This window comes from Hippoglossus stenolepis, chromosome 16, assembly GCF_022539355.2.
Source record: "Hippoglossus stenolepis isolate QCI-W04-F060 chromosome 16, HSTE1.2, whole genome shotgun sequence".
Classification (NCBI taxonomy): Eukaryota; Metazoa; Chordata; class Actinopteri; order Pleuronectiformes; family Pleuronectidae; genus Hippoglossus; species Hippoglossus stenolepis.
In genome coordinates this window covers 2010207-2036669 of record NC_061498.1, presented here as the reverse complement: position 1 = coordinate 2036669, position 26463 = coordinate 2010207, and the positions used below count along the sequence as shown (strand labels likewise).

Here is a 26463-nt window from a genome sequence, read left to right as displayed (position 1 = left end):
CTTGATGTCCACTCAAGATGTGGGGTGTGTCAAAAGAGAGGTTTACACACGAGTCTCTAACACAGGGGCTGTTATACGTAGTGTAAACCTGAACGAGCGTTTCCAGGTAACGTCAATGCAACGTTCATTTCGCACAAAGCTGGTGTGTGTGTTAGAAGTCGGCCAGTTGTTGCGTCAGACGAGCTTCGCCGGCCCCAGCGGGCAAAGTGTGTCAGTGTGTCAGTCCTCTCCTCTCGTCGCAGATTCGCCGCTGATGCCTCAAAGAACGAGTCGCTCATGGGGACATGTGAGATCTGTGCACAATAGGAACAGGGCGTGTCGGTCGAGCTTCACCTGCGTCCTTATCAAAAAATCTAAAGGTCACAAATGTGTGAAGCTCAAAGAATTGGAAGCCTTCTTGAATATTTATGTGAAAGGTTTTTAAAAAATGTTTGAATGAAAGATAGAATGTAGGTATGTGTGGTTTGAATAAACTAGGGCAACGCAGCATTCGTTAGATTGCTGAGGGTGATTCATTCTCTCATGTTGATCAGTGGGTAATGGATTATCTAACTAGTTTCTAGTTCATCATCACATTGACGGGATGACGAGACGACGCTGCCTCGAGGCTGATTGCTCTGCTGACACTCGGCGCTGCTTCAAACCAAAGAGCCCGAGGCTGCAGCCGCACCACGGCGAGTTCCGAGTTTTGCAGCCGCTTAAATGGAAGAAGTTTGGAAACGATGATGTAGATTCATCAAGCTCCTATCATGAACTCGATTCTAAGTCTTACTGACCCTGTTGTCTAGTTAAATTCTGCATTTTTACGATAATAGTGTGAGTCTGCTTTGTGGGCTGCAGACGTGTGTGTGTGTGTGTTTGTGTTTCATTGTGCTGCATCACACTGGTGAAAAGAACAGAGGGAAAACAGGCTCTTGTCATGATATGTTGAAAGGTCAACAATCTTCTTTTTTATTTTTGTTTTTCAGATCTTGAAATGCTCCCATCTTCCACAGTGAACATTAGTGTCTTTACATACATGTCAAAAGGAAGCGATGGTAATGACCAACCAGACCAACCACCATCTCTAAACACCACACTAACCTTGTTTGATTCATTTTTTTTCTCTCCTCGCCGTTTTTTCATAGAACCATCAGCAAAACCACAAACATTACTGATTAATACACACTGAAAGAAGGGGGGGGGGGAGGAGGAATGAGGCAAATACATGTCATCACAGTCGATAGGAGGAAAGACACCAGATAGAAAACAGAACAACACCTCGATGAAAAAAGAGGATATAAAACCAATGAAATAAACATTACAGTTGTTCGAGGGTGAGGGAACTTTACATTTATACACAAGCACCAAAAAGCCAAACGTGGTACATAGACTTTTTTCTTTTTTTTTTAAACTGGGGATGAATCAACTCTGAAATGAGTAATGGAGGCACAGGGGGAAACGAGGGGAGTCTCCACCAATCACAGCTCCGGTTATTTTAAGGGGGTTAGAAACGTTTGGTATTTCGTTGGTACTTCTATTTCTCAATAACTTCATTATCTGGGGTCGTGTGTGAGCGGCGAGGGTTTGGGTCAAACTACAACAACCTCATGTCTCTGTTTGTGAATGTACAGTAGGTTTTGGAAGGTTTTCTTAAAAAGAGGAACTCGCTCAGAACTCAGTGAACCATCGTTTACACGTTCACACAGATTTGACTAAACCCCCCACCACCACCACCACCACCACCCCCGAGCATCCCGTGCCCACGTTACAGTTCGTACTGGAGGCTGCAGTTTGTGCTGCGTCTGAAAAGATCTGTACACGTTCTCCCTCTATGTTCCTGTGGGCTTTTCTACAGTGACATGGGAGAAGAGGGAAATAAATACACGGGGCCAGTAAATGGTAACAACAAGAAGATATGGTTGATGAAGCTCAAATAAACTCAAGGCTCAGAGCCTGCAGCTGGTGAATTCCACCGAATATTTAAAGGCTGGTTAAAGGTTAAGAAATCCAAACATTTTAACGAGGCCTCGGCCTCAGGAAACAACATGTTCTCCATTCAGTGCTGTTGGCGCTCCAGACTGGACGGCCATTTCTGTGTAAACGGCATTAACGAATGATTAATGCTAAAGCTTGACAATCAAGAGGCATCTTTAATTTGAACGGCTCCTGTAGCGACAGCAGACGTGTGGCTGTTCACTGATTCTCATTAGGATGGTCACTTTCTAAAACCTCCTATTGTGCCACTGCAGGTCTGTCGTGTTTTTGTTGGATTTGTATTCAAATTTCTTTTTGTAAAATATATATTTATAATAGATACATATATTCATATATCACAGTAATATACAAACCAAGTGCTTAAAAAATAAAGGCGAAGGCGATCTTTCGTGACAGAATGGAGATGGTTGGGGAAAGGGTTGGTAGAGGTAGGGTCCGGGAGGAGGTGTGGAACTTAAAGTTTGTAGTGTTGGTGCTTCTTTGGTCGAGGGGATGTCCCCAGTGTACGTTTGCATTGCATTGTGTTTAAGGCAGATGCCATACATGTGTATGTTTGTCTACAGTCAGGTATGTACCGGATTCATAGCACTGATAAAGCTCAAAACGTTGCTTTCCCACATTCTTGTTGGTAATTGATTGAAATGTGCTTTTGCTGATGTTTTCTACTAATGACAAAAGTAGAAAAGCAGGAAGTTCCATTCCTCCTCTCGTCGCTTAAACAAAAGTGCTCTTGTAAGTATGGAGAGGATGTAAGAAATGACAAATCTGTACAATATATACAAATATATTACAGCCCTACGAGATGTCCAGCCTATTTGGTGACGTCGGGGTTTAGGAAAGTGGAAAAAGCCCAGCTTCTTGTCCCAGGGGCTCGAGGAGGGGGTTTGATTAAAGGGCAAAGGCATGATGGCAGGGTAATTCCTCGGGAGGAAATTCTGTCTTTTGTGACGAGTCTAAAAGTCAGTGTCCCTTAATCTCGTCTCTTGTTTCGTCGTCCACTCGCCTCCTTTGTCCCGCTCTCCTTCTCCCCCGCCTGCTTACAGACGCCACCTGCGCTCTCTCGCGTAATGTCCTGTGGTGTAGTGAGGGAGAAGTAGGGATGCTGGGGCAGGGGAGGTGGCGTGGCAGAGGGAGGCGTGGTCGGGGACTCCTGGCCAGAGCAGTGTCCGCTCCCGGTGCTCATCGCCCGGTGTTTGAGTCTGAGTTTGTGGGGCAGCGCCGTGCCCTTCACCTCCCCGTGCGGATCCCGGCCCTGGGCCTGAGAGCAGCCATGGGAGGATGGCAAAGGTGAGGCAGGCCGGTGGAGGCTGGTAAGGTGTTGGTTGTGGTAGCTGCCCGTGTCTGAGCAGGATGAGGAGGGGGACTCGTCGTCATCCGTGGAGGCCTCTTTGTCAGAGCTCCGGGGATCTCCATCACTGGATGAAGTGTCCTTGCTGGAGGGGCCTTGGTAGTAGGCCTCATCCCTGGGCCCACCTTCGTAGGTGAGCACAGGCGGCTCCTCGTCCTGGGCACTGAGGTATGAATTTTGAGGCTGCTGGAGATGGTGGTACAGGTGGGATTGGTTGACCCCCTCGATGTGTTGGTGGAGGAGCTCGGCAGACGAATCGCTCTCCTGCTGGTGCTGCTGGGGAAGTTGGCAAACTCGATACATCTGTCTCTCTGCAGCCTCGTTGCGGCTGTCTGAGAACTCGTATGAAGGGGAGTCCAATGTCTTCCTCTCGAGCTGCTTCGTCACTTCTGCCAGGGTCTCTGTGGAGCTCTGGGGCAGTCGACTGACAAACCCCGGGCTGCTGCTCTGCTTCTGCGCTGGCAGCACATCAGTGTCCACAGGGTAGGAGGCGCTGCTGGAGCCGTACAGGATGACGCTCCTCTGGGCAGCAGGCGGGTGAGGGGCTGCCTGGCTCACAGTGCTGATGGCAGCAACAGGCTCCTGCTGCTGAAGGTGCTGCTGTTGGCTGTGATACGCAGCCTCCAGCTCCTGAGAATGCTGCTGGATCTGGTGGTGAGTGGGTACAGAGGCCAGGCCGCGGTGGATGTTGAACATGATCTGGGTTGTGGTGCCATTGGCAATGTCCATCTCCAGCCTGTCCCCTTCCTGTTTGATCTCGAAGGGGAGCGGCTCGGGGCTGTCCCTGGAGGAGCTGTCTGACATGTCGGACAGGGATCCACGTGGGGAGTATTTCACCAGCTGCCTGTGGCTCTCGCTGCGCCCTGACTGCTCTGTTTCGGAGGAATCTGACGTCATCATCATCTGAGAGCCGCTGGAGTAACCACTGGAGTAGTACTGATTAGAGGAGGAGGAGGATGAGCCTCCGGTTCCTGTGTTGTTGCCCCCACCGATCTGCTGGCTCTTCTCAATATACGAGGCTGTGCTTATGATGCCAAAGCGCAGCTTCAACTGGAGCAGTTCTGTCTTGAGCCGCACATTCTCATCGTTCAGTGCAATGACACGGTTCTCCAAAACCATATCATTGAGACGCCGCTTCTCCCTGGAACGCTTGGCCGCCTCATTGTTCTTGCGACGTTTCTCCCAGTAGGAGGCGTCCTTCTTCTCGTCAGAAATGAACTCACGCTTTCGCCTGCAGCTCATGCTGGATTTGGGTTTTATATGGCGCCCGAGGCGAGATGGAGATTCAGAGGGAAGTGAATCCTCATAACCACTGAAGGTGTCAAGGCAGTTGAGGTTCTCCGCTGAGTTCTTGAGTGCTGAATTCAGATTTTCCATTCTTGTCTTGTGGTAACCAGTTTGAACTGGTGCTTCAGCGACGGAAACAAGAACCAGTTTGGTCCAAAAGTTCTTGATCAGTTTAGTGAAGTTAGGACTGGAGGGGGGTCAGTGTCCTGCGGAGCGTCGCTCTCGGTCTCGAACACCGTGCTCGTCTCTCCTCTCGTTGCAGTTGATTGTAAGATGAAAGGCTGCAGAGACACAAACAGAAAGAAGAGATCATGTTAATTTATGTGAACCGCTGCTGCTCCATGATGCTTTAACAACTACGTCTTTTCAGTCGTTTCTGTTAATGCTGTTTTTCTTTCAACATGGGCACTGATCAAAGACACATTTCCACAGTTCCGGTGCTGATTTGTCATGTCTGGCTTTTACTGACTGCGTCGCTCCTGGCAACCAATGAATGATCACTAGACCTCCCCGTCTGACCTTTTGGCCCCCCTATTGATCTGCTCTGTCTGCAGCCTGCGACCCCCGACCCCCAGCCTGGCATGTTGACTTTTCTGATGTAACGTGAGCACAGAGTTCACAGAGTAGGAAACGTCTCCGTATAATATTTAAAACATGGCACCACAGACATTTCGTTAGTCACAAAGATGCTGAATGCACAAAGAGAGCGTATAGGAATCAGCCCCTTGGGTTATCGCCAGATGCGTATTTGGACCAGACCAGACACAGGGTGAGTCAGATGCTCGGCTGGTGGGGCTCAGGAAAACCTCAATGAGGGAAAGCACATCCAGAAACTGTGCAACCCCCATGTGTCCATCCCCAGAGGAATGCGGCAGCATTCTTCGCCAAAATAACCCAGCGCCGAAATCAATGATGCAGAGTGAGCAGATAAGCAGACAAAGGCAGCAGCCAGAGCAGGTCAAGGATAAAGAAGCTGAGACTGATGCTAGAGATTTGGAGGTGTGGGGGGAGGTGGGGAGGTGGGGCACTGACAAATATAGGTCAAGGGCCCCTGGAAAGAAAGGAGGCGGGAGGCGGGACGTGGGGCAAGAATAACACGGGCTGATAACATTTGGGTAAAACGCGACGGTGGTTGCACAATCTCATAACAATAAGGGTAAAAGCAGCAGGGGGCGCTGTATAATGAGCTGAACAGGTGTGCTTTCAGTTTGCTGTTATTGGAGCATAACACCAATGAATGATTGTTTAGCGAGACGCTGCCATAGCCGCGAGCGAAGTTTTAAAGAAATCAATAAAAGTCTTTGTCACGAATGACGACAAGAGCAGATGTAATACATTTGGAAGACGTTACAGAAAATGTTGAATTGCCTCTGGTCAAATATCACGAGGTTCAATCTTATTAGAGAAATAATTAGTATAAAGACGAACAGTAGATCCCATTCATTCAACCAGTGCAAGTAAATGTGTGTTGGGGATAAACTGCATGAGCAGCATTATATTGTAATGAAATATAGTTTGTAATATCGTAATCTGGGAAGATGTAAACATTGGTTCTACTCTGCTCTTCTCCAGGATCTGACTCCGTTACATAACGAAACAGACGTATCCTTAAAGTGAATATGGATTCCTGCCCAGATTCTGGGAAAATAATTAAATCCAATTTGAATCTAAGATCTCCACTACATTGCCACCATCTTGTTTTGAGAACCAGGTGCTGCTGTCTGAATTTCCTCCTCTGCTCGGCTGAATGGTTTTTAGGTTGAGACAGAGAGAAAGAACGAGGGACTGGGACACTTTTCTCTCATCGTGTCCCACTGACCCAGAAACTGTGGACCGACTGCTCTCTGTAAACACAAGTCTCGCTGCCTCCTACTGTACGGCTCGCTGGAATATAGGTCAGCCCGAGCTGCGAGGAGGTGAGGCAGCGAGGGAGAGACACACAAAAAGAGACGGGATCACAAAAAAAAAAGAAGGAATGAGGCGTGGAAAAATTAGAGCATTGTCTAAATATAGATGGAGGTGAGAGCAAGTGGAGCGGAGACAAAGGAAAGGGAGGGAATCGATGAGGGAGAGTTAAAACAAAGAAAGGGATGGAGATGAGATTACACTGTAGAGGGGGGGGCAGTGGCGATTGCGACAATGTTGGTGTTGCATCAATAGAAGGAATGTGTCGCCCCTAGCAACAAAAAGGGGCAAATAGAGGAGGCAGCCAGTCGTGTCAGACGTTCTGTGAACCGCTGGGTCGACATGGCCGAAGGCGGATTGGTGACAAAACAAGGTTCTGTAACAAAAGCAGCGTGATCGACGTCAGCCAAATGCGCATGTTGCACATCTCTCCTGCAGCCGGGACGAGCGAGACACATGAGGAGCAGACTCTGGTGTTTAATTAACCCACAGCTTTTGGCTCTGCCTCCCTCCCCCCCGCCCCCTGGCTGCTCAACCATGTGAATGAGCCAGAATCACACACATCCACAGGGTGTTGTGATTCTCCTCTCACAGCATCGGGCTGTTGTAATTCTTCTCACTCAATCCTCTTTGTCAGTGGAAAACGACAATAGATCCACGTTGTCCTCAGATGATTAGAGCCACAGCGGCAGAAAACGCAGGGAATCGATGGCGGCTGAGCAAAGACGGGGTTACGATGCAGACCCGCTGTCCAGCCCGGACACAGGAACACACATGCCAACCTGCCCGTGCGTTGCAGCCCCGCTCCTCCGCGCACTTTGCCTTGACCTAGATTACTCTTTCAGGTCTATCGTGTATTCTTCACGTGCCATCACTAGGCCTCTGTGGCACTTGTGGAATGATAGCAACGTAAAGGAATCCAACTTGCTCTCGCTCACACGACCGCAAGAGTCTAAATGTGGCAGCGAGCTCTGGAAACAGTGGACTGGGTTCAAACCCGCTGCACGTGTTTTCTGTGGAGCATTTTCAGGAAATGGGAGCAGGTCTGAAATAAATGAGGAGGGGCTGGCTTCAGAGAAAAAGGGGAATGATGAAACTGTTGACCCCCCCACCCCACCTCTCCTCCACCTCTTGGGAAGAATGCAATGTTTGGCACATGGTGCAGGGTCTGGGGGTCATGGGTGGGGTCTGCTTGAAATCCAAATGGGGACTGACTATCTTCTCAAGAAAGAGAGGTAGAATCAAGGAAGAGGAGGGGGGGGGGGTGCACATGCCTACAAGGCGGAGTCCTATCCAAGCGAGATCCCTGTTCCACGAACACTCATATCAGCCCCTCTTTCTGGAAAAGGGAAAAGAGGCCGAGTGACTCAGTCCATGTGTTGCTCCAGTCACATGCTCTGCCTTGGCCTGCTAAACGCTGTAATTCTCCTCTGCTGGCTCCAGACCACAGCGCAATAACAAAGCCCGGCCCTCATCTTTCCTCCTCTTACATGTGCCAGGAAACCCCGAGAAAGTAAAAGAGGCCACATAAGTGGGACAGGATGGAAACGGCTCCGTGACTCTGACCATGAACTCCTGGTTTTTATTTTCGTAGAGCCGGACTCAGCCCGGGGGCTTCAATCAGGGGCTCAGATAACCACAGAGCAGTTGTCTCCACAGTCCACAGCAGTGATGCAATCCTCTGCTAATGACTTCTGAGAGGTTGTGTTTTCTCCCTTTTTATTTACTGTTGTTTTATTCAATCTGGATCTTATTGTTCTGCCTCAGTTTCTTTGTTATGGCGGGGTGAGGATTTATTTTGGTGGAGTTTTGATTCCACCTCCCCGGCCTCGTCCCCCCGGCTTGCTTTGACCTACATTCATCGCTGGCACAGAGACCCAGTGTGCGCGCCAGCCAATTGGCGGCGGCCCCTCCGCAGCAGAGCGCAGAGCTGCACGGCCCCAGACGACGGGTTTCCGCCGGTTGCATAATCTGCCCCTTCTTTAATCCATTTTCATTATCTAATTCAGTTATTATGCAACCTCCATAACCTCTCCAGCGCGGCCTATAGGTTGTGTAGACGCGGCGTGCGCAACTCGTACAATGCGTAAAGACGCTGCCAGTCATGTCCTCTGAGCAGAGACACACTGTCCGGACTGTCACAACACGATATGAAATATGTTCACGCTGCTGCTGCTGCTGCGTGTGTGTGAATACTGTGAATATACACTGTTATTGCACGTGATGCATTAAAACGTGCCATTAAAGGAAAGCTGCGGGAGAGGGAGACGGGGGCGAGCCACGTGCAGCGCGTAAAGCACAAAAGCCAGTGATGAGAATAAAGACAGGAGGAGTTTTCTATTCCAAAAACAGTGAAATATCACATAAAACCCACAAAGTGAATCTAAGTTATGTCACTGAGCCACAGACTGCAGACATGGAACAACCCCTCAAGTTCAATTACAGACCATAATGTTAGATTCTGTCTTTGTGTAAAACCACTGGACACGAAATCACGCATCATTCACATAGCGACACATCGAGAGATTCACGTTACCCCGCGTGCCTCCTTTGTTGCCCTGTCTAACAAATCGTCCTCATGCATATTTAATCGGAGCCTCAGTCATCCGAGGAGACTGCGTGGATCCGACTGTGCCACGGAATTCACCCACTGTCTCAGAAAAGATCAAATCCCGCGTCCTCGTGCCCCAGTGGCAGCAGGACGTTCAGAACCTAGGTTCCAAGGCTGCGAACAGTCCCGCGAACTCTCACTAGAACACATCTGACCCGCATCTGATCCAGATGTTCTGATCCGCGCCTCACCTCCTTCACCGGAGCGCGTCGACTCCACCAGTCTCCATCCTCTCTGCTTGTGGCTCCGTCTATAGTCCGAGATTCACACCCGCACGCACGCACGCACACACAGACACTGACCGTCCACACGCAGCCACGGGACGGATGATGGTGCCTCGGTCGCTGCTGGCGGCTCTGTGCGCTCCGGCTCGCGTTGTGCTCCTTCACAGTGCGCGGCTGCGAACGGGTTAAAGCCTGAGGGCTGCACAGCCGCGTTAACCTTTACCGAGAGCTGCTACACGTGACACGCACAAGTGTGTCCTCGGAGTTTGCATGGGATTTTTCCACTTGTCTGCATGGACTAGCCTACTAACCCCCCAAACCGGAGCCAAGCAGGAGTGAGTCACCGTCTGGAGCCTCTGCAACACCGACACACACCGAACTGACTCTGAACAGCACCGGGGACATTGTCTGTAGCTTTAAAGAGGAATAATAATAATAACGTCAATTGCCAAAAATAAAAACAGGACATTTACCTGCAGGACACTTGATTTAAAAAAAAAAAAATATATATATACCAATTCTACTGCTAATAATTATTACGTAATATTAATATTAATGCTCATATTATTAATACTATTGATGCCACAACACCTAATAATAGAAACAGCACAAATACCTGCACACTTGATTTGTGTAATAATAAAATCAGCACATATTCTGGCAGCAAATATTTTGTAATAATATACTACAACTACTACTACTACTACTACTAGTAGTACTAATGATATTACAACTACAAATAATAGAAACAGCACACATACCTGCACACTAGTGTAATAATAATAATGATATTAATAATAATAATAATAGTCACATATACCTGTACTCTTTCTTTATGTCAGGCTGCATTAAGCAGGTGCGTAAGAACCGACCCTGGGACGAAGGGGCCCCACAAGTGGCCCCCAGCAGCCGCACAACAACCTGTGATGTAAAACCTGAGAGTTACGCGCACCATCCTCCAGCGGCGCGGATGTGTTGACCCAGCCTCATTACAACCATGGCACCGCTCCAACGCACATCCACATTCGCCTCCGTGCGTTTCCACCGCACCTCTTTATTCTAAAGGAATCCCATAACCTCTGGCTTAGCCCCCAACACACACACACACACACACACACTCTCACAGACCCACCACGATGCGGCTGAAGACGCAGCTTCGCTTTGACATTGAGAACAACGCACCAAAACAAACCCTCATGGCGCAGGAGCGCACCCAAACACGCACCAACAAAAACATGTTCCTAAGAGCGTGCGTCTTCTAGACGTGACCGAGCATCGAACATGAAGGTACTGACGCAGTTATTTCAAATAACAACAACACGAACTCACCTCTTTGCCTCAGGATCCACAGAAGTGTCCGGACGGTCGAGTCCAACAAATCCGCGATGTGCACCGGCCGCTGCCTTCACTCTCTCTCTCTCTCTCACGCACACGCTCCAAACGCCAGTCGTGCAGGTTTATGCGAGTGTGGACTCGGTGCCGCGTGTTTCCAGTGCGCGCCTCATGTCATGTTTGCTCCTATTCCTCCCTCTGCGTTTCCTTTTCCTCTCCTTCGCTCTCCGAGTCTCTAAATCTATGTTAGTAGGTCAGTTGTTGCATAACAGGACGCTTTGGGTGCCTCGTCACGTTTTTTGTTTCTCTCTCGGCTTTGCCCCCTCCCTCTCTCTCTCTCTCCCCCTCTCTCTCTCTATCTCTCTCTCTCTCACTCTCTCCCTCTCTCTCCCTCCTCGCCTTCAAATCCTGTTGCAGGAGGGGAGATGCAGGGGGAGGAGAGCAGGCCTGAAGGGGGGAGGGACCACAGCCCCAGAGCCAGTCTCAGTCACATCAAGGCCATTGATAACCATGAAAAGGTTACAGCATGAAAAACATGAAAACAGATAAGAGAAGTGGGGAAAACACAGAAACCGGCCGATAGCTGACAAACAGAAAGAGAATCTGTGTTTTTTCTCGGCTGCAGCTGTGAACCAGCGCCGACTTCATCCAAAACAAGCACATGTGACCTTCTGTGTGAAATCCAGCTGTTCCATGTGTGTTTCCTTTGGCCTCGCGACGGAGGAACGAGTTTCAGGGAAACCCTCGTTTGCTTCTGAACCAAGAGTCGGATTAGACGAACCTGCTCATCTCTCTCATCTGGAGGTGGATGAGCCGTCAGGTAGCTCAGCTCAGCGTGAGGAGGAAACCTCAGCGTGAGGAGGAACAAAATCCACCTTCCACTTCCTAAACCTCACATTAAATCCACCTGCTGCTACTGATGCTGTTGCCCATCACTTATAATCCACTTGTGATGTGGGGACAAAGAAAACTGGAAGGTTCATGAAATGGTTTATCTTCGTGGATTTAAAAATCTTCTGCACCTTAATGTTTTCGGCTCAATAGTGTTGGAATTCAGCAGATTGTGCAACTGAGGTTCATGTTTGGATTCATTTTGATCACGAGCAGGAATGTGTGTGAGTCACGGCGGCAGGACGGAGCACGGAGGAGATTCACTGACTGTTGAATGTTTGTCTCTCACGCCGGCGTGCAGGGAACTATTTCTAAAAAGTGTTTCCACGCAGGGCCGGGGGCTCTTTTTGGAGTTTGCATGTTCTGCCCACGTCTGAGTTAGTGGTTGTGTCTGTATCTTGGTCCTTAAAGAACAAACAGTGCAGATGATAGATGGATGCAGTTTTCCACCTGCTCCCCTTTTAGCCGCAGACAGCAGAACATGCACATCCAGTGTCAGATCTGTAGATAACATCCACTGTGCAGTTGTAACAGTCACTGGAGCGTCTCCACGTGTCAGATACTCATCTCCCGGCCTCCTGCTCCCGGCTCAGCAGTGGTCCCGCTCTGCTCAGTGTCTCAGCAGACGTACGACAGAGCATCTTTCAACAGGAAGACAACACGGCCTGAACCGACGCCTCCGAGGCCGAGCTCTGCTGCCGACGGGTTCTCTGTGTCCGTTTCCTCTTCAAGGCTGTTCTGTCTTTTCCAGGAGAGAAACCGTGTGTGGAAGGAAAATCTGCTCCATTGTTTTTTCCAGCTTTTTCCACATTTCAGCTCGTCACAGTAACGCTGGTGTTTGTGCTGCGGAGTTGAGTCATTAACTGTCTTTGTGTTGTTTTGTCCTTGAAGGTTGTTGACGACTTTTCACATTTGCTTCTTTAGATTTTTTTTATTCAGTCATCATCACACATTACATAACAAGTACAACGAACTTAGAAACTTTATACAACTGAAGGCAGAAGCATAAAAATACAATAATTTACAATTGTAGCCTTAATAAATAGTTTTTTAAATCATTATTTTCAAAACAAAAGCACATCACACATTTTTCTAAAGCCAATAGAGATGCATCTCCTTATATATATATATTTCAGTAATTATTATTAGCCATTGATACAAGGTAGGGTTATATTTTGTAGTAAGATTATTTAATTTATAGTCATTTAGAACTCAACAGTTCTGGAAGTAAAAAATCCCTTAAATTTCTGAATAAAGATTTTGCTTATCAGCCATAATATTTTAACCATCCAAGGTAGACTCACCACAAGTCAGGAGATAGTGCAACAATGTTTTATTCAGAAGATAAATGTGTTTTATTCACGGTGTCAAACAGAAATACTCCACTACCCACAATCCTCAGGTGTAAAAGTGACGTCTCTGATTGGTGGAGCTCGTTGTTACTATGGAAATGTTCACAAACGCCAAAATAGCGTTTCCTATAATCGGGTGGTTCAGCGTTACATCACGTTCACCACAGGACAAACGTGATTTCTCTTTCTAACACGCTGTGCGGGTTTTTAATAGAGACGAGGAAAACAGTCCAAAGGTCAAAATCATTACAACGAGGTTAAATTCACGAAGCTGGAAGTCGTGGGAAAGTAATAATTCACAAGTCGTTCCTTCACCCTTGAGATAAATATGTATCAATGGAGAAAAATGTATGAAAATTAAAGAGAAATCCATCACTGATGGAACCAGAGTCGTTTTAAAAGTGGGTGGTCTCTGTTGAGGAAGTATAAAGTATTTCCTCTTGTGTTTTCACGGTTGTTAAACTCACTTCATCACAGTTGAACTCGTTTGTTCTTCTTGATTTGATAAATATCTGGATTCTCCTCCTGCGGCTCCAGATTTTGTGGGAGTTGCTTTATTTTTAGACTCCGGTTCATTCAGAATCCACTCGACTGCGTCCTGACATCACATTCATCCGAGGGGAACCCGGAATGCGGAGCCTCTAATTTGAACTAAACGTGAACCACCATTCCTTCACATCTCTTTGTTTCCTCCTCGTAGCTGGAGGAGACGAACAGTGAAGGAGCGGAGGCATTGGCCGTGAACCTGGATCCCCCTCCCCCATAAAAACACACTCACGCACTCCTTCTGCATCACTCCCTCTCTTTTTTTTTGCGCCCCATCCTTATCCCCACCCTAACCCGACGATTTCCCCCCTTCCAGCTATGTCTGCAAGCGTTCCCATGGCAACTGGCACACTGCCTGCCTAGCAACAGGCTTTATCCTTTCACTGGAGGAAAAAAGGGGGGAATGCAGTGGGGTGCGTTTTCTCTTTTTTTTTTTAAAGGGTGCATGCATGTGGATGAGGCCGGTGGTGTAACAGCAGCGTGTTGCAGCAGCAGCAGCAGCTTCATTAAACCCGGCTCCCCTCTTCTCTGAGCTCTCCACCTGCAGCTCCGTGTCGCCACAGGAAGCTTCGCCTGCTCACTCAGGTTGTTTGTGCTTGAATCTGGGTTTTTACTTTTAGAATTCAGAGCTAGAATCAATAGTTTTTATGCATAAGCATCTAAACATCAGGGATGAGGTGATGACAACACAACAGAAAAATAACAACCTGGAATAATGACACATATATAACAGTGAATATTCATTTATTCTAAATTCTATTGACCTTTTCATACTTTCTCCCAAACACACCTGCATATAAATATCTAAAATACACGTGCACACTCGTTGGAGGTGGAACCATCGTCTCCTAACTTACCTGCAGGAACAATGAAGATTTCAATGACCTGAACCATGAGTCTTATCTTGTGGTGAATGGTGAAACTGACTTTGTGGCTCCATTGATATTTTTAGGGCATTGTCTCTGCTGCCCCCTGCTGACGCCAAAGCAGCATGGACATTCACAAAATCTTTTTTTAAATTATAATATTCAGCAGAACAAGAATCTTAAGACTGAATGAAACTGTGCTGTGTTGTGTTTTGTCCTCCCAGCTGTCACTGTTGGTTTAGATGTTTTTTAACAGAACTTAAAAATAGATGTGAAAAGAATAGATGTGTTTAAAACAATTCAGAGAAAGTGAATAATTTAATAAATGAATTGAATGGAATAAAATGATCTATCTGTAAAACAGTGTTAGATGTAAAAATAAATAGGATTAATAAATAAAACTCAAAGTTTGGGTCTTGACTTTGCTTTCATGACGAGAAAGAATCGTTTATGAGCAAGAGTTTGATGGATGACATGTTTTGACGTCGGCTACAGAAAGTGACGGGTTGCTATGTTTGGTTTGTTGTCTCAGTTAATATGAATTAATACAATGTGGACGTTCCTGAGCCGACTCTTGTTTTCTTCTTATTTAATCTGCTGCAGAGATCACGTGTTTTTGTTTATAGCTCAGCCACAGTCGGCTCCAATCACTGAAACCTCTCGTGACCTTTACGTCTCCTAAGTGTTTGGCTGCTTTTTCGTCCTGTGAAAGTTCAGAGATTCTCTGGAGTTCAAGTCTCATAAGCAGCTCTGGTCATATTCTCACTTTTAAACTCCTCAGTCTTCAGGGTCAGTCTCTGAAAAAGTTCCCATAATGCAGTTCTGTGGTAGCAGACCCTCCTTGTCTCCTAAAATGCTGACTCTGCAACTCAAGTAAAACATATTTAAAGTTAAAATCTTTAGTCTCAAGCCGAAGCTGAGGTAACATTCATGATGTCACTTATTTTGTCTCAACTTTAAAAGTTCGTCATGATGAGAAAAGCCCCAGGTTTTCCTAAAGTAATGATGAAGTCGACACCATCACATTTATTTGTTTTTAATATGAAAACGTAGAGAGACACAGAGTCATCACATTACATCATGTTACAGTGTTGCTCCTGAAATGAAACGATGCAGATTCACACAAAACAAACGTAACAAAGTTTTCTGTTAACGAACAACCGACACTTTAATTTCCGGGTGTTTTTACCGTCCGCTGCATGTGCCGCCAATTTGACCAAACATCACGGTGTGTTGAAAACCTGCTGCTCAGTTTCCTCTTGTATTCAATACATCCTCTGAATCACCTCAGCCGGTTGTGTCTCTAAATGGAGTGAGGCTGTTTGAGTTATTGTGATGTTGTGATGCAAACAGCTTCATGTTGTGTGTTTGTAGTCGTCACAGTGTGAAAGATTGTTTTAACATTTAACATGATTACAGAAACAGTCTGAGCAACGATGATGACGTAGTTGTCGAGCTTCAGTAGTTGTTAGGCAGCAGGTTACGAGATTTATTAGAATAGAACATATGAAAACAACACATTTATTAGACTTGAGAGTTGAGTTTAATGAGTCTTTGTGAATCCAGGGTCACCGACAGTGAGACTGAAAGTCCTCAGTTGACTTTGGCCATGAGCTGCTCTGTGAACAGCTTCTTCAGCTGAGCCACCTCCTCGCTCAGAGAGTTGAGCTGAGACTTCAGGTGCGTGTTCCCCTGCGGATACGCCACCTGTGTGTGTCCTTGTGTGGTTGGAGGCTGGAGGCTGTAGCTGGCTGCTGACGGGTTGTACTGAGGGGACTGTCTCCCCCGTCGGCCCTCGTCCCCGTCCAGCTGCTGGAGCCAGGGGCCGGCGCAGTGCCCCGCTCCCGTCTCGCCTAAACTCAGTCCTTTGAGCGTGGGGCTGCGTCTGGCACAGCTGTGGTCCCCTGCGGCGTCGAACCCGTCCCCACTTCCTGTCGTCTTGAAACGCAGCTTGTGGGGCAGGTTTTTCATGGTGTCCGCATAGTCCGGCTTCGCTCCGGTGAGTGCCGCTGTGTGGTGGACGTCGGCAGGGGAGTGGTGATGGTCGTAGCCCAGCTCCTCTGCCCTGTGTGGTGATAATTTCCCGTGATCGCTGAGCCGGTCTTCAAAGAAGATCGGGCTGCCCACGCTGGACCCACCGGGCGTAGAGAATCCAGAGTCCTCCGACATGTGACCAGCGTCCCTGGAGCCCCGGGTGCTCAGCTGGCCCGTCTGGTGGCTGCTGTGTGAGGCTGAGGAGCTGTGGTGGCCTCCGTCCCCACTGTGGAGGTGATAGTGAGGAGTCAAGGTCTGAGTGTTGTGCTGAGAAGTTGTGGTGAGGGGCATGATGGGAGCGTTGGACGGGTCTTTGACCAGGCCGAAGCGGAACTTCAGAGCCAACAGCTCTGCCCTGAGACGAGCGTTTTCCTCCAGCAGAGCCAGAACTCGACTCTCCAGGACCATATCGTTCACACGCCGCTTCTCCCTCGAGCGCTTCGCCGCCTCGTTGTTCTTCTTCCTCTTGTCCCAGTAGCCGTCGTCCTTCTTCTCGTGGGGGATGAACTCGCGCTTGCGTCGGATGCTGGAAGAGGGGCTCTCCTTGCGTTTGATGGCAGAGCTGCGCCCCAGTAGGGAGCGGGCCAACAGGCTGCTGGAGGTCAGGATGGACACGGCTTCGTCTGTGAAGGACAGCGGCCCGGAGCGACCTTCTCCACCTCCGGCTGGACTCGCCGCTGCTGCCGGCTCCAGCGTCTGGAGCACGGCCACGTCCTGCTGCCCCCTCATGTGCTGGGACTCCTCCTCGAACATCTCAGAGCTGAATGAGCAGCTGAGGGTGTCACCGCTGTGAGGTGCTGAGCGCTCGCGTCGCTCTGTGGGAAGGAGACGATGCAGCAACAGTGCCACCTAATGACCAGAGTCAGGGAAGTGAAGGAGAAGGATTTAGTGGTTATGCAAGGACCATTACAACACAAGATTATGTAACACCATTACATCTCTCCCATAAAGAGACACTTACAAAACTCACATATGGGACAGTGTGTGTTGTAATAACAAAACCAACCAGCCCAACACACTTTTCAGGTTCTAACGTGAAGCAAACTGCAGCTTTTTAAACACGAGAAGATTCATACATTTCAGTTTCATTTTGACTCGTTCAGATCTTGACCTACATTTGTATTTAGTCTAGTTTCAGACCTTTACTTCTCTTTTAAGGCTTTTCACGTTCTGTGTTAATCCCAGTTAAATGATTCCGGACTGTTTTCACTTGTTAAATGTTGAATATTAAAAGTATCAGAGCTGAACCGTCTCCACTCAGCACCACTTAACCTCCATTTATCTCTTACTTTCACATTCACAGTGAATCTGACCTTGTTCTCGGGGAAAGTTTCAACTTGTGTCTTGGTTTACTTTACTTATACTTTCATAAAATGAAACAACAACTTTTTTAAGCGAATGAACAGAAAGTTGAAACCTCGTCAGCCTGGATCACATCGGACCATCTGTCTAAACAACTCCCGAGGGAGCAGCTGTTATAATATAAGAGTTAAATATTAAAAGTTCTACGATGATTTGTTGAACGTTTTCCTTCATTTAGCGCCATGTTCTGAATTCGGTTAAAGTATTAAAATAGACGTACCTGTGATGAATGATGCGTGTTTCTCTGCGTCTTTACGCACGAGCCGGAGCGCGTCCCTGTGTCCTCCTCTCTGGTTCGATGGCGCACATCCACTGCGCCGTGCCTGCGTAATACCTCCGGTGTTGCGCAGCTCCACTCTGCTCCACTTGGAATGTCGCAGCTCCTATTTGTAACGTGCAGTTCAGCTCAGGACGGTGTGTGTCCCCACGTGAACCGGGTTGTGTGTGAGGGTTTCTGGGTCCGCCCTCCCTGAAGTGGACCCCCTTACCCCTCCCCTTCCCTCCGCCATCCACAGCTCGTATCAGCTTTCACAACATCAGTCATCATCTTCATCATCATCATCATCTGACCTCCCTCCCTCCCTCTCAGACAGGATCAACACTTGGATAATGTTGCGTCTCTGCTTCTGTCTCAGGTGTAAACAGAGTCAGACATGTTTTTATAGATGTTTATGGTCTGAAGCCTCGAGTCCTGCTGTGAAGATTCTAATTACTGAGAAGGTTACAGAACAAAAATGTGCCTGAAGGAGGTTTATTCTCCTCAGAACCTGGATGAGATGAAGCTCGATCTGATTTATGTGTGTGACACAGAGGCTTAAAGAATAAAAACAATAAAAGCGATACCATCCACATCCAGGTCCAGCAACAGAAACGTTAACAGCCGAGCAGCTGCTGTTGTAAATCTCCTAACTTTGAAATGAGGAAACAGGTCAAAAGAGATAAAATAGTAAATATAAGATAATGAAATACTGAAAGAGATATAAATAGGGTTAAAGGTAAATGGGGAATAAGTAAAATCATCAAAAGATTTTTCAAAAAATAGGGTATTCAAGTGAAAACAATTCAGAGAAAGCAATTATGTCAATATTTAATACATTTTAATTCAATTAAAAGCCTGACTAAAAAGAAAGTCTGCTTCAATGACTTTACTAAATTAATGAGAATCATTTATGAATTCTGTCAATGGAAATTCAGAAGATTTGGCTCATTATAAATTTAACTAGTAGCTACTAGAGCTAATAAATCAACTGTTTGCACAACACATGGTGTCGTTTGTCTGGAGTATACGTTTTGTCCATGCACAGTTCATATACACATACAAAACATGCTTAATTGTCATTTATGTATTTTCTTTGAAGGAGAAACTGCTGATTTTGCAGTTAACATTGCACCACATTAATACAAAATCCACCACAGTGATGTACTGGGACCTTTGAAAGATACAAGCGTTATTATTTTCTACTTTACTCTGTGACATGATAAAGTATTTCATCAAATTAACACAAAGTTCTACTAAATATTTCACTGTACAAGTACTTGTTTCACCCAATGGGATCTTTTTGTGCCGAGGCCCCAACAGGTTAATCCGGTCATGTAGCAACTTTCAGGAACTTATTCACACAAAGTGTCTGATTCAAACTTTATCTCCTCTTCCCCACAAAGTCATATTTCACTTAAATCTTTTCCTGGAACGTTTCTATACAGCAGCATAATCGTTTCTTTCCAGGAAATGATCAGGAGCTGTAAACGCTGCCTTTAAGGCAACACGGAGATTCAGACAGCTGCTGTCTGGAGAGCTACTGCGGCAAACCCTGCAAAGTTATGTAATATGTCACAGATACGTACACGAATACTTCACGGCACACATCGCTGCACAATGAATACAACACACAACAGTTCAAACGGCAGATAGCATGTCTAAAACCCCATGTGTGGGTTTATCACAGTTTATCAGAGTCGTATCCTGAGCGTTACACAACGTGTGACTCATCGTTACCCTGGCGTGTGACTGGTCCTCTGCGGAGACGCTGGCTTAGTGAGACGGCACCGGACTGTGTGTGTGTCTGTGTGTGTGTTTGTGTGTGTCGTCGACCTGCACCTGAGTGTGAGGACGACGCTTGACTCTGTGCCACACGAGGGCTTCGGCCTCAGCTGACCCCCCCCCCCCGGCACTGAACACTTTAGTGCTGATGCAGGAGACGACGGACCGAACGCACTCGATCATATCACTCATGTAAATCTCCTGAGTAAATGTGCTCAGGCCGATGGTGAGATTCCCTCCTCGGCCCTTTGCCCCCTCACTGTTTGGCCACCGCTGATAGACACAGGGGCCCCTGCCTGTACAGTCCCAGTACAGTAGAGCCGCTGAACAAGACTTTGTTCGTGGGTAATTTTCATTGTTACACAACAGACCTTCTGCCTCTGATTAGATCCTTTCACTTGTAATTAGTTTCTGTCCGTGACGCGATCACAAGGCTGAGAGACGACGTTCGTGGGAAATCTCCGTCTGTAGGTGGGACGAACATCTTAAAAAGATCGGTTTACCGCGTCTCTTGTGTGTTGTTAAGGCCCCAAGGAAGTGTAGTGTTGAATTTGGACACACAATATGTTCAGTATTTAAACATTTGGAATAAGTGAGGGAACCTGCTGCCTGTGAAGTTCCATCTCCACTGACGAGTATCAGACTTCAGCAACGCCACAAATGTTGTGACTTTCTTTCTGCACGTGTGTGTCGTCAAATTCATGAAGATGTTTTTCTAAATTTACACGTGTGTTTTTTTCTATTTGCGTGTGTTTTTCTTGTTTCTCTGCCGCCGCACAAACACACTTGTTTACAACGGGGGAAGTTATACGACACGTCTGACACCATTCTCAGGCTGCTTGGGTCCGTAACCCTGAAGGTTTCACAATCTGCCTCCCACCTCCTCTGACACAGCAACACACCATAACCGGATTCATTTCACTCGCAAGAATTATTACTGTTTTGGACAGAGTCGGGGCTAGCCCTTTACACCTGTTTGCAGTCTTTATGCTAAGCTAAGCTACCTGTCTGCTGGCTGTAGTGTTATCGTTCGTCTTCTCATCTAAATCTCAGAGAGACTGTGTGTGTGTCTGTGTGTGTGTGTGTGTGTGTGTGTGTGTGTGTGCGTGCATTTCCCCAAATGTCAAACACTTCCCTTTATTGTTCCTCAGCGTTTCAATAGCTTTTCAAACTGTCACGTTTTTTACTATTTATTAGAATCAATTAGAGTTCCTCATATTATTATATGTTTGAAGTTTAAACACTGATCTTTGCTCTGTGGTGGTTTTAAACTCGTCTTTTCGACAAACATTTGATAAACAGATCAATTGTGTTTTCACTGTTTTGGACGATAAAAGATAAATATGGAACTTTGTTATACTGCTGTTGCTAAAAGTTGAATAACTATAGATTTTTATTGCTCAACCCTTCGCTCCTACATCGATAAGGGAAGGTTTTATTATAGGGAGATTTATTCATGGGAGCCACTTTTCATTTTAACGATCACTTACTTCTCCGTAAATCTGAAAAAATGAAAGATTAGAGGATTTAAATTAGCTGATTGTTGTTTCTGGGCGTTGAATTGAGACAGTTTCACAATCGCAGTAGTCAGTTTGCTTTATGCAACAGGAAGTGAGTTACAACATACATCTGGCTGACGGTTCAGCTTTTGAAACAGGAGCGTGTTACACATCGACTTGAGAAAGTGCTTCAGCCTCGGGCTCCTTCGGTGTTTTGTCTGATTTAAAGTGATGAGACGTACGTAGACTGTGGGTTTTCGACATTCTTCAGTTTGTATATACACGTATCGTCGCATGTGCATTTCCCATCTGCTCCCACACACGAGTGTCCGCATGTCACTGAGGACGAGTTGCAGTCAAGTGACTTGGGAGGAAAACAACAAAGTTGAAAGGAAGCACATGAGTTCAACCGGTTCGAGCTGAATTCCTCACATTCTCTCCGAGGCTCTTAAGGATTCACCTCCAAGCTTTGACCTGCGGAGACCAGAAATATGTGGAATGGTGGAAAAACATCTCGGGTCTCGGGGGGGAGCTCACAAACATGAACGTGAGATCCAGTCACGTTGAAAGCGGGAAACACGTGAATGAAAATATGAGGAAGTGTTTACAGGACGATGATAAAAGATGAAGAGTTCAGAGTCAAATTCAGGACAAAGAGAGAAACATGCAACTTTAAATATCAGCAAAGGCACCGACAATATCTGATGTTGGTTTTCCTCTCAAAGTTTTACAATATATGTGTGAATGCTCATAGTTTAGAGTAATGACTAAATCCCGTCTCATTATGAATTCACCGTTAATCTCCACCTGTGACGTGTGGATGCAGCTTTAAACAGGGATTTCACAGGGATCATCTCTGCTTCCTGCCTTTCTTCATAATTCATGTTCTCTCTGGAGGATTCTATCTGCAGCAGGATGGATATAAATATCTGGGCCCTGTTCCTGCCAAGTCGCTGGCACAGACCAGACTGCCGACATCACTTCACACCAGCTGACCGGCCTCACAGGAGGAGGCGCGGGGAGTCGGACAGATAAGTGGGAAGGTGTTAGCCCGAGTTGACGGGAAGAGGAGCGTTACGTAAAGATCCCTGCAGGAGCTTAAAATACACTGAAGCAGAGCTCAGGGGCGGGGCGCGGGGGGGGTCGGGGGGGAGTCTGCAGAGAGGAGGGCAGGGACGGGAGGTGGCCGTCAACCCGCTGACACAGTTGGACGCCGCCGGAAGGAGGTCACGCCCGTGGCCATCAGCTGAGCGCCACCTGTTTGAAGAGCCTGGGATCCTCTCTCCAGCTTCTGTGTTTCATTTACTCATCCTCTCCTCCTCTGTTCCCCCTGCTAATTGCAGTATGATGTGCTCTTAAATAAGCATTTGTCCCATTTACTTTACTACGGATTAGAAGAAAATCCCTCGGCAGTGACACAGTTTGCAGCATCGAGCTACACGCCGGCTTTGGCCTGGTTTCACCTGCCGTGTAACGTTATCTAACAAAGATCAGAGGAGCACAGTAATATTAGATATCGCTTGATTATGGAGTTTCATAATCAATTTTTCATAACTTTTTTCCTGACACCACGTCAGCAGTTTGCCCTCCTTCCTCTTTGGTCTCAGTTCTGTCTCTTTCTACAAATACTTTCTGCTGCTTTAGATACTTGCACTACTCGTTTTGAGCAATAACGAAATAGACAAGGGTCGGGTGTAGAAGATGAGTTGGCAAACAAAAAACTAAAAGATCCATAAAATAAAATTACATAAGTAAATAATTGACAGGGAAATAGACAATATGCACAACAGAAGGGTCGTGTGTGTGTGTCAGTGTGTGTTGTGGGTCGTGTGTGTTAGTGTGTGTGCATGGTAGGATGTATAAATGAGTCTGGTACAATTATGTGATATTATAATAATAATACTAATAAGGGTAACAAACAGATTTGGGAGCTCTTGTTATGCACAGTAGAAATGAATCTTATTTAATCTAACATTAACAGCAGCTGTGTCCTGAGGTGACAACACAATAAAAGATATAAAGTGATTATTCCTGGTGGAGTCGATCTTTTCATGTAACTGAAGTAAACAAACTCGTTCTGTTCTCTGTTCTATGTTTTCACATCCAGACCTAAAACAAGGAGAATGAGCTTCCAGGGTAAATATTCTTTGTTTGTCTGATGACTAAGAAAACTGCAGTTAAAAAGAGAAGCTGTGCTCATGTTCTGAATCATCACAGCTGCATCACAGCCTCCATCCAGGGCTCGTACACATGAGAGATGTATTGCGGGATCTATAAATAGGCTATGACTCAGTTTGTTTGACCTGGAAGGGAGGAGAGGGGGGGGCAGGTTGTTTCATAACAAGCAGAGTGTGTGTGTCTGTGTCTGTGTGTGTCTGTGTGTGTTTATTGATCATTTGTTGTCGCTCTGCACCACAGAACATTTCGGTCGTCCCTCAGCTCGCCGCCTCAGCCTCCGGCCGCCCGGTGATGCTTTCACAACACGGACCCTTCGCCGTCTGCCTCAGAGGAGCCGGAGCAGCGACCTCCGACCCACATCACAGGAGGGAAGCATTCACAGAGCCCCTCCGACCGACTGGGAAGCAGCAGCCAGGAGCCTCAGACCCGCTTCCCTCCTCACGCTTCTATTCCTGGGCTGCGAAAAACACGTCACGCCGTTTCCAGAGCAACCGCTTCTGAGGGAGGGAGGGGGGGCGCGAGGCGGCGGCGGTGGTGGTGGTGGTGGGGGGGGGTGGCTTATGAAATGCTCATAAATCAGATTACGTATATTGCAGAGGACGTGTCCCTGGAGACTGTGGAAGGATTCATCAGAATAACAGGAAAATATGCAACAAGCAAACAGCGGAAACAGGCACAATTTAAGAAATCTGATTATAATGGAGCAGAAATAAAGTAACTGGAGGTTTTCATCCGTCAACATCAGCAGCAGCAGGGTCGAGACACTTCCTGTGACATAATGATGAGAGGCTTGTTTTGTTTTCTCCTGTTTACCCAGAATTCAGAGCAGCCCGATGACCTCGCTGTTGTTCTTCAAATATTACATTTTATGAATAAGGAAACAAAAAGCAAGATCCTTCTCAGTGTTAGAAATATTTTAAGATATTTTATTTTGTCGCCTGACAAAACATATCCTCCATACATATTTATAATGAACTGTATTAATAAAAAAAAGAGACAAAATACTAAAAATTCAAGCTGCTCTTTATTTTTGAATAAATATCTGTTGGTAAATCAACAGTTGTTTCAGCCACAGAATGAAGAACGATGCTTTATGACCACATTTATCCCCCAACTCGTATAGAACTTATTAAAGTAGAGATTTAAATGTGATAATATGACTAAAGCTTATGGACATGAGTATATTAGCAATAGCTACACACAGTCATACATAGATGTGTGTGTGTGTATATACATATTTAAGGTCTTGATGTCTTGATGACCACTCAGTGTTTAACAGTACAGTTTATTGACATTCACACAGTGCATATATTGTACATATATACATATTTTATTGTTTATTCATTTGTTTCAATATTATCTTAAAAGATAAGAATAAATCAGAAAGGTATCCTGTAATAAACCGTTTCAGTTTCTGATCCTCTTCTCCTCCTTGATAATAAAGTCCACTGAAGCAAGTCAAACTTTACAAATCCAATCAATTAAAGCCAAGAATTATAGGGAACACTTATATGAATATATATACTGTGAATATCCTGTCACTTCTAATAACTCGGGGCACATCCCATAATAAGTTACATGTGTAAAAACACCATCCACCTCGTTCACGCTCAGATTTACATCCGCGTCACAGTGTGAGTTAAATAATAATAAAGTGAGCTCCCAGTGACTCTGAGGATGTAAAACACAGCATGGGGTCGAGATGAAGTGTCGGAGCCACATCACACAGTTGATTGGGTTCCAGGCAGATGTCATGGGCGGCGGGGGGGGGAATTAAATGCTTCAATTTGGGAACAAAGGGTGTAAACAGAAGGAGTGCAGGGATGTTATGTAAGGCTGGTTATGTAAAGCATGCTGTGCGGTTGCGTAATCTTTTCATAATCACAGGGTGGTGCAGATATAGATGCCCCAGTTTCCCCCTTGTTCCCGCAGCGTGACAGTGGCACAGTGTCCTGGCCGCTCAGGTTCAGCCGGGGCAGCCCTGGCAGCACCGGCAGCACCGGCTGTGTTGTTGTTGTTCACCGCCATGACGACTCCTCGCTCCTCTCCTGCGACGACACTGCTTGTATTCTGCAGCAGGAACACAAGCAGATGTGGTGGAGTCGATAATCTCTCCTCCCTCGTACACACAGCGTGGTCCAACCGCTCTAAACCCCGTCACACAGATTATATATTGTGAGTAGACAATCAGCATTGTTACATCTCCTACACTGGGCAGGCTTTAGTGTGTAATCCCTCAGAGCGCCACCTACATGTCACATGGGACACTCCGGTTTTCCTTTTGTATTTCTTCGTGTTTTAATATTTGTTGCAGTACTTCCAAAACTATGAGAAGCATTATTTCACACTTGGCATTAGGGATGTAAACTAATTACACTTTATTCATGAGCAACAGCTGAAAATCAAGTCAGCAGGAGGTCGTGAGAGTCGCATCGTTTCCAAACTTCTCTGTTTCTGCCCGTCGGGAGTTTTCAAACTAAATACGAGTTCGGCAGCGTTTCCAAACTTCTCAGTTTTAGCAGATACGCACCGAATGTTAAAGTTCTTCCCTGACTCGTGTCCCAGTTCAGTGGAAAGTCCTTCAGTTGTTTCTGTGAAGTCCAACAAACAAACACATGAAAACATGATCTCCATCGGTTCAGGTAATTAAATTCTGTTCCATTAAATAACAAACCTCTGACTAATGTCTTGTCACAGTTTGAATCTGTAATCTTTCAGTTATGGGCAGTAACTCAGTGAAGTTGTTGTTGTTGTCGTCGTCCTCGTACGACTTTTATCTCTCTTTCCGTTTCACATCCACCCAGGATGTGATCTTCACTTTAATGTAATGACTGCATCCTGATCCCAGTCGGCTCCACACGTTGGACTGAAGGGATTTTCTTATGAGTCGAGTGAGAATACTGTCACTCCTTTAAATCCAGAAATAGAACGGGAGGCAGCTCAGCAGCGGCCGTGAGAGGGAAACCGTGCAAAAAGGGCTTTTGAATATTTGGCTGAAAGGGCTTAACTC

At 46.5% G+C, this 26463-nt stretch overlaps 2 protein-coding genes and 1 long non-coding RNA gene across 6 annotated transcripts; all 3 read right to left on the bottom strand.

Annotated features, from left to right (window-relative positions):
* Window positions 1-912: 912 nt before the first annotated feature.
* Window positions 913-11017, bottom strand: nfil3-2 (nuclear factor, interleukin 3 regulated, member 2). Of its 3 annotated transcripts, XM_035181645.2 has the most exons (3): window positions 10173-10424; window positions 9320-9766; window positions 913-4893 (listed from the first exon to the last, which is right to left on the bottom strand). In XM_035181645.2, exon 3 carries the CDS (start codon window positions 4700-4702, stop codon window positions 2948-2950), a length of 1755 nt encoding a protein of 584 aa, XP_035037536.2. In that variant the 5' UTR covers window positions 4703-4893; window positions 9320-9766; window positions 10173-10424; the 3' UTR covers window positions 913-2947. The 3 variants fall into 3 exon arrangements, with proteins under 3 accessions (XP_035037536.2, XP_035037535.2, XP_035037537.2); XM_035181644.2 differs by lacking the exons at window positions 9320-9766; window positions 10173-10424 and adding an exon at window positions 10682-11017; XM_035181646.2 differs by lacking the exon at window positions 9320-9766.
* A 4342-nt stretch (window positions 11018-15359) lies between these two features.
* On the bottom strand, window positions 15360-18185 carry nfil3-6 (nuclear factor, interleukin 3 regulated, member 6). Its single transcript, XM_035181650.2, has 2 exons — window positions 17956-18185; window positions 15360-17222 (listed from the first exon to the last, which is right to left on the bottom strand). The coding sequence occupies exon 2, from the start codon at window positions 17124-17126 to the stop codon at window positions 15933-15935; it is 1194 nt and encodes a 397-aa protein (XP_035037541.2). The 5' UTR covers window positions 17127-17222; window positions 17956-18185; the 3' UTR covers window positions 15360-15932.
* Window positions 18186-24795: 6610 nt separating this feature from the next.
* Window positions 24796-26405, bottom strand: LOC118123631. 2 transcript variants are annotated; one of them, XR_004698610.2, is made up of 3 exons: window positions 26128-26405; window positions 25984-26044; window positions 24796-25600 (listed from the first exon to the last, which is right to left on the bottom strand). It is a non-coding gene; the product is annotated as an uncharacterized LOC118123631 (long non-coding RNA). The 2 variants fall into 2 exon arrangements; XR_004698611.2 differs by having other exon boundaries at window positions 24796-25523.
* Between the last annotated feature and the right edge of the window lie 58 nt (window positions 26406-26463).